This window comes from Triticum aestivum, chromosome 3B (assembly GCF_018294505.1).
Source record: "Triticum aestivum cultivar Chinese Spring chromosome 3B, IWGSC CS RefSeq v2.1, whole genome shotgun sequence".
NCBI lineage: Eukaryota > Viridiplantae > Streptophyta > Magnoliopsida > Poales > Poaceae > Triticum > Triticum aestivum.
This window is the reverse complement of record NC_057801.1, coordinates 23,534,304-23,545,971: the sequence shown is the minus strand read 5'-3', so window position 1 is coordinate 23,545,971 and position 11,668 is coordinate 23,534,304. Positions and strand designations below refer to the sequence as shown.

The following is an 11,668-nucleotide window of genomic DNA, read 5'->3' as shown; positions in this document are numbered from 1 at the left end:
ATGTGAGGACCTGCAGACAAGTTAAACAAAGAGGGAGCAGGCAAAGTAATAGTCTCAGGGTGATGTTTATCAAAGTATAATTTATATTTGAGATCCCCTCCACGACTCTTAACAAGAAAGTCATGCGCTAGCATACTCTTATAATCTAAATAAGCATGTGGCAACAATGTTTCTTCTTTCTCCTCATGCCTAATACGTATTTCAAAATATTCAGCTAGGCGTGAAGCATAAATGCCTCCAAAGATGGGGCCCTTAGTACGGTTCAGACTTAAACATCTAGCAACAATTCCACCCATAATAACAGAGTTATTGTGGTGTAAACCATGGAACAAAATAATAATATCAGGAACACTAAGGTTTCCAGAGTTCCCGCGTCCAATCAAGCAAGGACTAGCAAATAAGGCAAAGTAGCGTAAAACAGGAAAATGTATGCTAGTAATACTTGCATCAGAAACCTTCCTGGTTTCTCCCACAGTGATAGTGTTAATAAAAGCTTCTACTTTGTTACGGTGTGGTTCATCCAAGGTGCCTTCAAAGGGTATTTTGCAAACCTCGCAAAATTCAGCTAATGGCATCTCCTTGACAACGTCATATAAATGAAACTCTACTGATGGAGGTGATTTCTTAGGGAAAAAGTAGAAGTTTTGCACAAAAGTATTTGTGAGTAAAAGATACTGATGACATTGGTCGCGGAGGAAGTCAGTAAGGCCAGCATTCTCAATCAATAAATAGAAATCCTCATAAATCTCGGCTCTCCTCAAGAAGTCATCGGAAGGCCATTCAGACGGCCGGACCTCCACGGTGCGAGGCAAATTAAATTTGGGCTTCTGCTCTTCTTCCTTTTGTTTTTCCTTCGAGCTTCGGCTCGACGAGCCCCTTAAAAGTCTCTTCATTATTTTCTGAAATAATCTGAAATTTTTATTAACTTCAAATAAAAGTGAGCCAACTTCAATAAAATTGATAGCAACAACTCCTACAAGTGCCTAGAGCCTATATCAAGCATTAGAACTACTTGGAACCATATAAATTTGACATGCAAGCTCAAGAACATGGTCACCTATGCAGCATAAATTTGCAATGAATAAAGCACTAGAACAAAAACTAATTGGACCAATGCAGGAGTCACATACCAAGGAACAATCTCCCCAAGCAGTTTTGCGAGAGGTGCTTTGAGCAAGGAGATCAAAAATCACAGCAACGGGGGCTGGAACTCGTGCTTGAGTTGGTTTTTCATGTTTGTGTGAGACAGAGGAAGAAGATGGGTGCAGGAATAAGTGGAGGAGGGTCGCCGTGGGCCCACGAGGCAGGGGGCGCGTCCAGGGGGGTAGGGCGCGCCCTCCACTCTCGTGGCCAGGTGGCAGCTCCCCCCACGGTAATTTTTGCACAGTAAATCCTCAAATATTCCTGAAAAAATCATATTAAATTGGCATGGCATTCTGAGCACTTTTATTTTCAGGATATTTTTATATTGCACGGATAAGTCAGGAGACAGACAGAAAAAATACTATTTTACTTTATTTCTACTAAATAACAGAAAATATAAAGAGGGTACAGAAGGTTGTGCTTCTAGTTTCATCCATCTCGTGATCATCAAAATGAACCCACTAACAAGGTTGATCAAGTCTTGTTAACAAGCTCATTTCGAATAATAACGGAACCGGAGAAATTTCGAATAACACTAAGTTACCTCAACGGGGATATGAAAATCCCCAGCAATAAGAATATCATATTTTTTCTTGACAGTAGGGAGAGAAATTCAAAACCTCCAAATATAATCAATAGAATTTTTCCAATAGAGTTGATACTATAAACTTGAGGTTGTTTCCTCGGAAAGTGTACCGTGTGCTCATTGCCATTAACATGAAAAGTGACATTGCCTTTGTTGCAATCAATAACAGCCCCTGCAGTATTAAGGAAAGGTCTTCCAAGAATAATACTTGCACCAGAAACCTTCCTGGTTTCTCCCACAGTGATAGTGTTAATAAAAGTTTCTACTTTGTTACGGTGTGGTTCATCCAAGGTGCCTTCAAAGGGTATTTTGTAAACCTCGCAAAATTCAGCTAATGGCATCTCCTTGACAACGTCATATAAATGAAACTCTACTGATGGAGGTGATTTCTTAGGGAAAAAGTAGAAGTTTTGCACAAAAGTATTTGTGAGTAAGAGATACTGATGACGTTGGTCACGGAGGAAGTCGGTAAGGCCAGCATTCTCAATCAATAAATAGAAATCCTCATAAATCTCGGCTCTCCTCAAGAAGTCATCGGAAGGCCATTCACACGGCCGGACCTCCGCGGTGCGAGGCTAATTAAATTTGGGCTTCTGCTCTTCTTCCTTTTGTTTTTCCTTCGAGCTTCGGCTCGACGAGCCCCTTAAAAGTCTCTTCATTATTTTCTGAAATAATCTGAAATTTTTATTAACTTCAAATAAAAGTGAGCCAACTTCAATAAAATTGATAGCAACAACTCCTATAAGTGCCTAGAGCCTATATCAAGCATTAGAACTACTTGGAACCATATAAATTTGACATGCAAGCTCAAGAACATGGTCACCTATGCAGCATAAATTTGCAATGAATAAAGCACTAGAACAAAAACTAATTGGACCAATGCAGGAGTCACATACCAAGGAACAATCTCCCCAAGCAGTTTTGCGAGAGGTGCTTTGAGCAAGGAGATCAAAAATCACAGCAACGGGGGCTGGAACTCGTGCTTGAGTTGGTTTTTCATGTTTGTGTGAGACAGAGGAAGAAGATGGGTGCAGGAATAAGTGGAGGAGGGTCGCTGTGGGCCCACGAGGCAGGGGGCGCGTCCAGGGGGGTAGGGCGCGCCCTCCACCCTCGTGGCCAGGTGGCAGCTCCCCCCACGGTAATTTTTGCACAGTAAATTCTTAAATATTCCTGAAAAAATCATATTAAATTGGCATGGCATTCTGAGCACTTTTATTTTCAGGATATTTTTATATTGCACGGATAAGTTAGGAGACAGACAGAAAAAATACTATTTTACTTTATTTCTACTAAATAACAGAAAATATAAAGAGGGTACAGAAGGTTGTGCTTCTAGTTTCATCCATCTCGTGATCATCAAAATGAACCCACTAACAAGGTTGATCAAGTCTTGTTAACAAACTCATTTCGAATAATAACGGAACCGGAGAAATTTCGAATAACACTAAGTTACCTCAACGGGGATATGAAAATCTCCAACAATAAGAATATCATACTTTTTCTTGACAGTAAGAGAGAAATTCAAAACCTCCAAATATAATCAATAGAATTTTTCCAATAGAGTTGATACTATAAACTTGAGGTTGTTTCCTCGGAAAGTGTACCGTGTGCTCATTGCCATTAACATGAAAAGTGACATTGCCTTTGTTGCAATCAATAACAACCCCTGCAGTATTATGGAAAGGTCTTCCAAGAATAATAGACATACTATCATCCTCGGGAATATCAAGAATAACAAAGTCTGTTAAAATAGTAACGTCCGCAACTACAATAGGCACATCCTCACAAATACTGACAGGTATAGCAGTTGATTTATCAGCCATTTGCAAAGATATTTCAGTAGGGGTCAACTTATTCAAGTCAAGTCTACGATATAAAGAGAGAGGCATAACACTAACACCGGCTCCAAGATCACATAAAGCAGTTTTAACATAATTTCTCTTAATGGAGCATGGTATAGTAGGTACTCCTGGATCTCCAAGTTTCTTTGGTATTCCACCCTTAAAAGTATAATTAGCAAGCATGGTGGAAATTTCAGCCTCCGGTATCTTTCTTTTATTAGTAATGATATCCTTCATATACTTAGCATAAGGATTTGTTTTGAGCACATCAGTTAATCGCATACGCAGAAAGATGGGTCTAATCATTTCAGCAAAGCGCTCAAAATCCTCATCATCCTTTTTCTTGGATGGTTTCGGAGGAAAAGGAATGGGTTTCTGAACCCATGGTTCCCTTTCTTTACCATGTTTCCTAGCAACGAAGTCTCTTTTATCATAACGTTGATTCCTTGATTGTGGGTTATCAAGATCAACAACAGGTTCAATCTCTACATCATTGGCTTTGCTAGGTTGAGCATCAACATGAACATTATCATTAACATTATCACTAGGTTCATGTTCATCACCTGATTGTGTTTCAGCATCAGAAATAGAGATATCATTTGGATTCTCAGGTGGTTCAGCTATAGGTTCACTAGAAGTTTGCAAAGTCCTATCATATTTCTTTTTCTTCCTTTTAGAAGAACTAGGTACATCAATATTATTTCTCTGAGAATCTTGCTCGATTCTCTTAGGGTGGCCTTCAGGATACAAAGGTTCCTGAGTCATTCTACCAGTTCTAGTAGCCACTCTAACAGCATAATCATTTTTCTTACTATTCATTTCATCAAGCACTTCTTTCTGGGCTTTAAGTACTTGTTCTACTTGAGTGGTAACTATAGAAGCATGTTTGCTAACAAGTTTAAGTTCACCTCTAATATTAGCCATATAATCACCCAAGCGTTTAATCATAAAGGTATTCTGTTTTAATTGTCTACCAAAATAACCATTAAAGTCATCTTGCTTAAACATAAAGTCATCAAACTCGTCCAAGCACTGACTAGCAATTTTAGTAGGAGGGACTTTAGCTTTATCATATCTATAGAGAGAATTTACCTTTACCACCTGTGCGGGATATCAGGATCAGGAGGTTCTTCAGTGAATAAGGAATTGAGATCATATACTTCTTCAACAGGCGGTAAATTAAGACCATGTATTTCTTCAATAGGAGGTAAATTCTTAATATCTTCAGCTTTAATACCTTTTTCTTTCATAGATTTCTTTGCCTCTTGCATATCTTCGGGACTGAGAAATAGAACACCTCTCTTCTTCGGAGTTGGTTTAGGAATAGGCTCAGTAATTGGCTCTGGAGCTGGCTCGGGAGGTGCCCAATTATTTTCATTTGTCAACATATTATTCAATAGAATTTCAGCTTCATCCGGTGTTCTTTCCCTGAAAAGAGAACCAGCACAACTATCCAGGTAATCTCTGGAAGCATCAGTTAGTACATTATAAAAGATATCAAGTATTTCAGGTTTCTTAAGAGGATGATCAGGCAAAGCATTAAGTAACTTGAGAAGCCTCCTCCAAGCTTGTGGGAGACTCTCTTCTTTAATTTGCACGAAGTTGTATATTTCCCTCAAAGCAGCTTGTTTCTTATGAGCAGGGAAATATTTAGCAGAGAAGTAATAAATCATATCCTGGGCACTACGCACACAACCAGGATCAATAGAATTAAACCATATCTTAGCATCACCCTTTAATGAGAACGGAAAGATTTTGAGTAAATAAAGGTAGCGCGATCTCTCATCATTAGTAAATAAGGCGGCTATATCATTTAACTTAGTAAGATGTGCCACAACAGTTTCAGATTCATAGCCATAGAAAGGATCAGATTCAACCAAAGTAATTATATCTGGATCAACAGAAAATTCATAATAATCCTTATCGGGAACACAGATAGGTGAAGTAGCAAAAGCAGGGTCGGGTCTCATTCTATCTCTCAGAGATTCTTTACTCCATTTAACTAGCAACCTCTTAAGTTCGTATCTATCATGGCAAGCAAAAATAGCTGCAGAAGATTCTGCATCAAAAAGATAACCCTCGGGAATAGCAGGCATATTTTCATCATCACTCTCATCATCGTATTCAGATTCAATAATTTCTCTTTCTCTAGACCTAGCAATTTGTTCATCAAGAAATTTACCAAGGGGCACAGTATTATCAAGCATAGAAGTAGTTTCATCATAAGTATCATGCATAGCAGAAGTGGCATCATCAATAACATGCGACATATCAGAATTCATAGCAGTACCAGGTTTAGGTGTCGCAAGCTTACTTATAACCGAAGGAGAATCTAGTGCAGAGCTAGATGGCAGTTCCTTACCTCCCCTCATAGTTGAGGGCAAAATAGTAGTTCGATCGTCTTTCAAGTTCTTCATAGTGTCCAGCAGATATAAATCCCAAATGACTCAAAGAATAGAGCTATGCTCCCCGGCAACGGCGCCAGAAAAAGGTCTTTATAACCAACAAGTATAGGGGATCGCAACAGTTTTCGAGGGTAGAGTATTCAACCCAAATTTATTGATTCGACACAAGGGGAGCCAAAGAATATTCTCAAGTATTAGCAGCTGAGTTGTCAATTCAACCACACCTGAAAACTTAGTATCTGCGGCAAAGTGTTTAGTAGCAAAGTAATATGATAGTGGTGGTAATGGTAACAAAAGTAAAGACAGCAAAAGTAATGTTTTTGGTATTTTGTAGTGATTGTAATAGTAGCAACAGAAAAGTAAATAAGCGAGAACCAGTATATGGAAAACACGTAGGCACCGGATTAGTGATGGATAATTATGCCGGATGCGGTTCGTCATGTAACAGTCATAACATAGGCTGACACAGAACTAGCTCCAATTCATCAATGTAATGTAGGCATGTATTCTGTATATAGTCATACGTGCTTATGGAAAAGAACTTGCATGACATCTTTTGTCCTACCCTCCCGTGGCAGCGGGGTCCTATTGGAAACTAAGGGATATTAAGGCCTCCTTTTAATAGAGAACCGGAACAAAGCATTAGCACATAGTGAATACATGAACTCCTCAAACTATGGTCATCACCGGGAGTGGTCCCGATTATTGTCACTTCGGGGTTGCCGGATCATAACACATAGTAGGTGACTATAGACTTGCAAGATAGGATCAAGAACACACATATATTCATGAAAACATAATAGGTTCAGATCTGAAATCATGGCACTCGGGCCCTAGTGACAAGCATTAAGCATAGCAAAGTCATAGCAACATCAATCTTAGAACATAGTGGATACTAGGGATCAAACCCTAACAAAACCGACTCGATTACATGATAAATCTCATCCAACCCATCACCGTCCAGCAAGCCTACGGTGGATTTACTCATGCACGGCGGTGAGCATCATGAAATTGGTGATGGAGGATGGTTGATGGTGACGACGGCGACAAATCCCCCTCTCCGGAGCCCAGAACGGACTCCAGATCAGCCCTCCCGAGAGAGATTAGGGCTTGGCAGCGGCTCCGTATCGTAAAACGCGATGATTTCTTCTCTCTGATTTTTTTCTCCCTGAAAGCCAATATATGGAGTTGGAGTTGGCGTCGGAAGGCCACCAGGGGGCCCACGAGGTAGGGGGGCGCACCCAGGAGGGGGGCGCCCCCCACCCTCGTGAACAGGGTGTGGGCCCCCTGGCCTTCATCTTTGACGAGGATTTTTTATTATTTTTTCTAAGATGTTCTGTGGAGTTTCAGGTCATTCTGAGAACTTTTGTTTTCTGCACATAAAACAACATCATGGCAATTCTGCTGAAAACAGCGTCAGTCCAGGTTAGTTCCATTCAAATCATACAAGTTAGAGTCCAAAACAAGGGCAAAAGTGTTTGGAAAAGTAGATACGACGGAGACGTATCATGCAGCTAGTTCCGTGTCACCCTATGTTATAGCTATTACATGAGGAATCGCATCCGACATAATTATCCATCACTGATCCATTGCCTACGAGCTTTTCACATATTGTTCTTCGCTTATTTACTTTTTCGTTGCTATTGTTACAACTACTACAAAAACCCAAAAACTATTATCTTTACTTTTGCTACCGTTACCTTTATTATCATACCACTTTGCTACTAAATACTTTGCTGCAGATACTAAGTTATCCAGGTGTGGTTGAATTGACAACTCAACTGCTAATACTCAAGAATATTCTTTGGCTCCCCTTGTGTCGAATAAATAAATTTGGGTTGAATACTTTACCCTCGAAAATTGTTGCGATCCCCTACACTTGTAGGTTATCACTACACCCTTCTTCCTTTCAACGGAGGCTGGTTCTTCTACAGGCTACACTATCTTGTGTGAGGCTATAGCTTTCTGTCCAAACCTAACTCCGGGCCTACGTGGACCTGCGGGGCAGCAGGCTGCGGCTACCCATTGGCCATGCCCTTACGGCATGAGCAGTGGTGGCAGCACCTTGGTGAAGGTGCTGCACCATCCCATTCACGCCAGCCAACAGATATGAGACCACTGTTTAGTTCAACGGGCATCCAATGCATCAGTGGTTTCATGACATGAGCCCGTATTTCTTTCCCATTCTTTATATATCCTATTGTGAGTTGCTGTCGTCGCTTTCCTTCCCTCTTTGCTCTCCTTTTGATCTTGCTTCTACTTTTACTCATGGATAGACCGGCTCCCCTGCAGGATCCCGTGACACCTGCGGAGCACTAGCCGAACCACCACCATGGCATCCGAGCCTTCCTGGCTTTGCGGAGCATCAGGTTGAGGTGACGTGTTGGCCATGCCCTAAGGCCAACTCCACCGTCCGATTCCATCCTGTCCGGCCCCGTCCGTTTGGGGTAAAAGGGACAAACCGGGCGGCCCAGCGTGCGGGAGCAAACGGACTTTTGTCCGTTTTGTGTTCGCTTTCGACCCATCCCCGACCCAAGTTTGCGCCGTTTTTGGGGTGAAACGGACATCACGTGGATGCGCCGGCCGTCTGCGCGTGTCCTCCCCTGACCCGCCCGTCGGTGGCACAGGGCGGGCCTTTTTCTATCTGCTCCCTCCGGCCGCACCCCACTCCACTCTTCTCCATTTTTCCCTACTCTTCCCCTCGCCGCCGCCGCCGCCGCTGCCATTGCAGCAGTGCAGCTCGGACGCGCGCTCGCCCAACCCCTTCCTCTCGGCGCCGCCGAGCTACCCAACCATGGCCACCTGGTTTGCGCACCCGCCGGCCAGATTTGGGGCGGATCCGGTCGGTCTTGAGCTTGCCCGGTTGTGGGAGGCCGGGCCGCGCCATGGACTGGCCGGGCACCTCGCCGGAAGGCCCTGGCAGGGCCGCAAGGCCACATGCAGGCAGTGGCTCCTCCTCTAGTTGCTCGGAGCTGCACCGTCTGTGGTCCGCCGGCAGATACACGAATGGCGGCCAGCCGGGCTCGGTGCTTGCCCAAAAGCTCGTTGGCGCACCGTTGCCACTCATTATGTGCAACCACTGCCCAAGGATGATCGTGCGCCGCGTGTCTACAACGCCGGAACATCCCGGATGGGTGTTCATCAAGTGCTTAAACGATGGGGTATGTGCTCTTTTTAGCTTGGGTTTGTACTCTAGACTTGACTAGTTGTGCTAACTTCAAATTTTATTGTGTAGAATGGACGCAAGTTTTGGTATTGAGAAGAAGAGTACATCGATATATTGATAGAGCGAAATTTAGTACATGTTCGTGCACTTTTAGCTAGCATAGAGGCTGTAGATGAGACAAGTGCACTTGTTGCTAGATTAGAGGCTACACACGAGACTAGGTGTGAGGAAGCAACATCGACTTCTGGCTTGAAGAAGAAAGGAGGGTGCAACATCGAGCCTCCTCCACAGATCAATAATGAGTGCATCGAGAAGGCCCTAACCCAACTCAAGGGAGCAGTTATGGAACTTGGGTATCTTCTAAAATGTATTCTTGTGGTTCTTGTTTTCTTTGGCCTTGCTTTACTAGTCAAAACGTGATGATGTACTATCATGTACCAAAAATGAATGATGAAAAAAAGTGAAGGACTTGCAAGGAAAAATGCACGCGGACAGGATGCGGCCGGGATGTGTCCGCGCGCTGGGCGCACGGTCACCACATCCCGGAAATTGTCCGGACACGACCCCATTGCCCTACCCAAACGGACAGAATCCGGACAAAATGAACGTCCGTTTGAGGTCGCGTGGTGAAGTTGGCCTAACGTGCGTGCTGCACATCGGACGATACGGACATCTCTGACAGTGCATTAGATTCAGTAGGTGCGGCCATTGATCATGCACATCTCATTGTCAGGGTACCCATGTGGCCATCAGGTCCACATCATCAATTGGCTCCTCGTGGAGAACGACTACTAGACGTTAATGGTAACGTGTCATGCTTAGCTGATCCACTGTTGTCACGAGGCTACATATACGGGCCGAATGCACAGGCAAAGTCAGTGACAGTGAGTGACCAACGATGGGGATGAAGAGATGCAGTACTCCTAGCATCCTGCTGATGCTTTCACTGGCGGCAGCCCTCCTCATCGCCGGCCACCCCTCCGTCGCCGACGACGTGGGCACCATTCTCCTGCCAAGCCAGGACAAAGGTACGGTGATCCAGGCCACGCGTGTGGACTCCTTTCTCTTCTGTCTAGCTCAGTTTAAACTTATCGCTGCTTGGCTCGTTGAGGACTTGCAGACCAGGAGGTGGTCATGGCGGCACCCAGGCCGTGGAAGTGCTGCGACGTGACCGTCTGCACCAGGTCCATCCCGCCGACGTGCAGCTGCCAGGACGTGGTGGACAACTGCGCTCCAACCTGCGAGGACTGCAATGGTTATGTGCACCCACCCCGCCGTGTTTGCCTCGACCGCTACACCGGCGACCCCGGGCCCAAGTGCACGGGCGCCGGCGCCGGCGGTAACTGAACTCTACGTACTACTCTAGCACGTGTATCTACTCGCACCCGTTCGATCTACCGGTAAGCGGACGTACGCCGTCGACGTGTGTTCCTACATGAATGGCTACTAGTAATGTTGTGTGTGGTCCTGCATGCCTAGCTGCTTGCTGCCTGTGTGTAATAAAAACGGGTGGCCTTTCATCAAAAAAATAAAACGGGTGGCGTTGGGTACGTACGATGGATGGGTGGTCCTAGTAATTTACATCATTTTCTTTTCCTGGATACGACAGTCAACAGAAGCCGATATACAAAAATACAGATGAATACATGCATATATTATGGGCCCCAAAAAAAAAACATCCAGAAACTTACTAAAAAGGAAAAAAATCTGCGGACTGGTACGTTAATTTCTGTCACTTCACTCTCGTCTCTCCCTGGGGATGCCTCCATGGCGTCAAAAGGACCGTCTTAAGGGGGTGTAGAGTAGTAAATTTGAGGCATGACCGGTCTGTTTGCGGACACGTCCGGACCTACGCGGTCATCAAAAGAATGGTCACAGTAAAATCGTCAGAAATACTAAAGCAAGGTTAATAGTTTAGTCAACCAGCCGACTATATGAAGTTACCATGTCAACTACGGCAAACCTAATAGCACACTCGTAGTTAGATATATTCACATGTTAAGTTATTAATGTGTGGCCCATTTTTTGTCACACAAGTGATGTTGCGGCTCATGCTAGAGTAAACTGTAAATCTAGATCCCGCTTCTCTTCTCTCTTCTCTTTCCTTCAACTAGGGAAAAATGTATGATGTGACATTTTAATGGGACATTTACATTTATGTCACTAATTTACGCCCATTCTTAGATTTATCCCTAAAAATCATGTACTCAAATTTGCCCCTCTTCCGTTAAGTGTGCTTATAGAAATGCCCTTCCGTACATTTTCCGTCCAGTCGAAGACATTTGACCGTTAAGTGCGCGTATAAAAAAATCTAACGGTCAAAGGCCTTTGACTGGACGGAAAATGTACGAAAGGACGTTTCTATAAGCTCACTTAACGGAAGAGGGGCAAATTTGAGCACATGATTTTTTTAGAGGTAAATCTGAGTAGGTGGTTCGGGCTGAAATGCAAACCCTTTTTATAACCCGACTATGCATGTGACCCTATTATACTTTCTCTAATACCACTAACTCGTAGACAAGGAAGC

At 43.7% G+C, this 11,668-nt stretch overlaps 1 protein-coding gene across 1 annotated transcript; it reads left to right on the top strand.

Moving 5' to 3' along the window:
* Positions 1–9,975: 9,975 nt before the first annotated feature.
* LOC123064457 (Bowman-Birk type trypsin inhibitor) lies at positions 9,976–10,695 on the top strand. The gene is made up of 2 exons (XM_044487937.1): positions 9,976–10,169; positions 10,262–10,695. Exons 1-2 carry the CDS (start codon positions 10,040–10,042, stop codon positions 10,486–10,488), a joined length of 357 nt encoding a protein of 118 aa, XP_044343872.1. The 5' UTR covers positions 9,976–10,039; the 3' UTR covers positions 10,489–10,695.
* Positions 10,696–11,668: the final 973 nt, after the last annotated feature.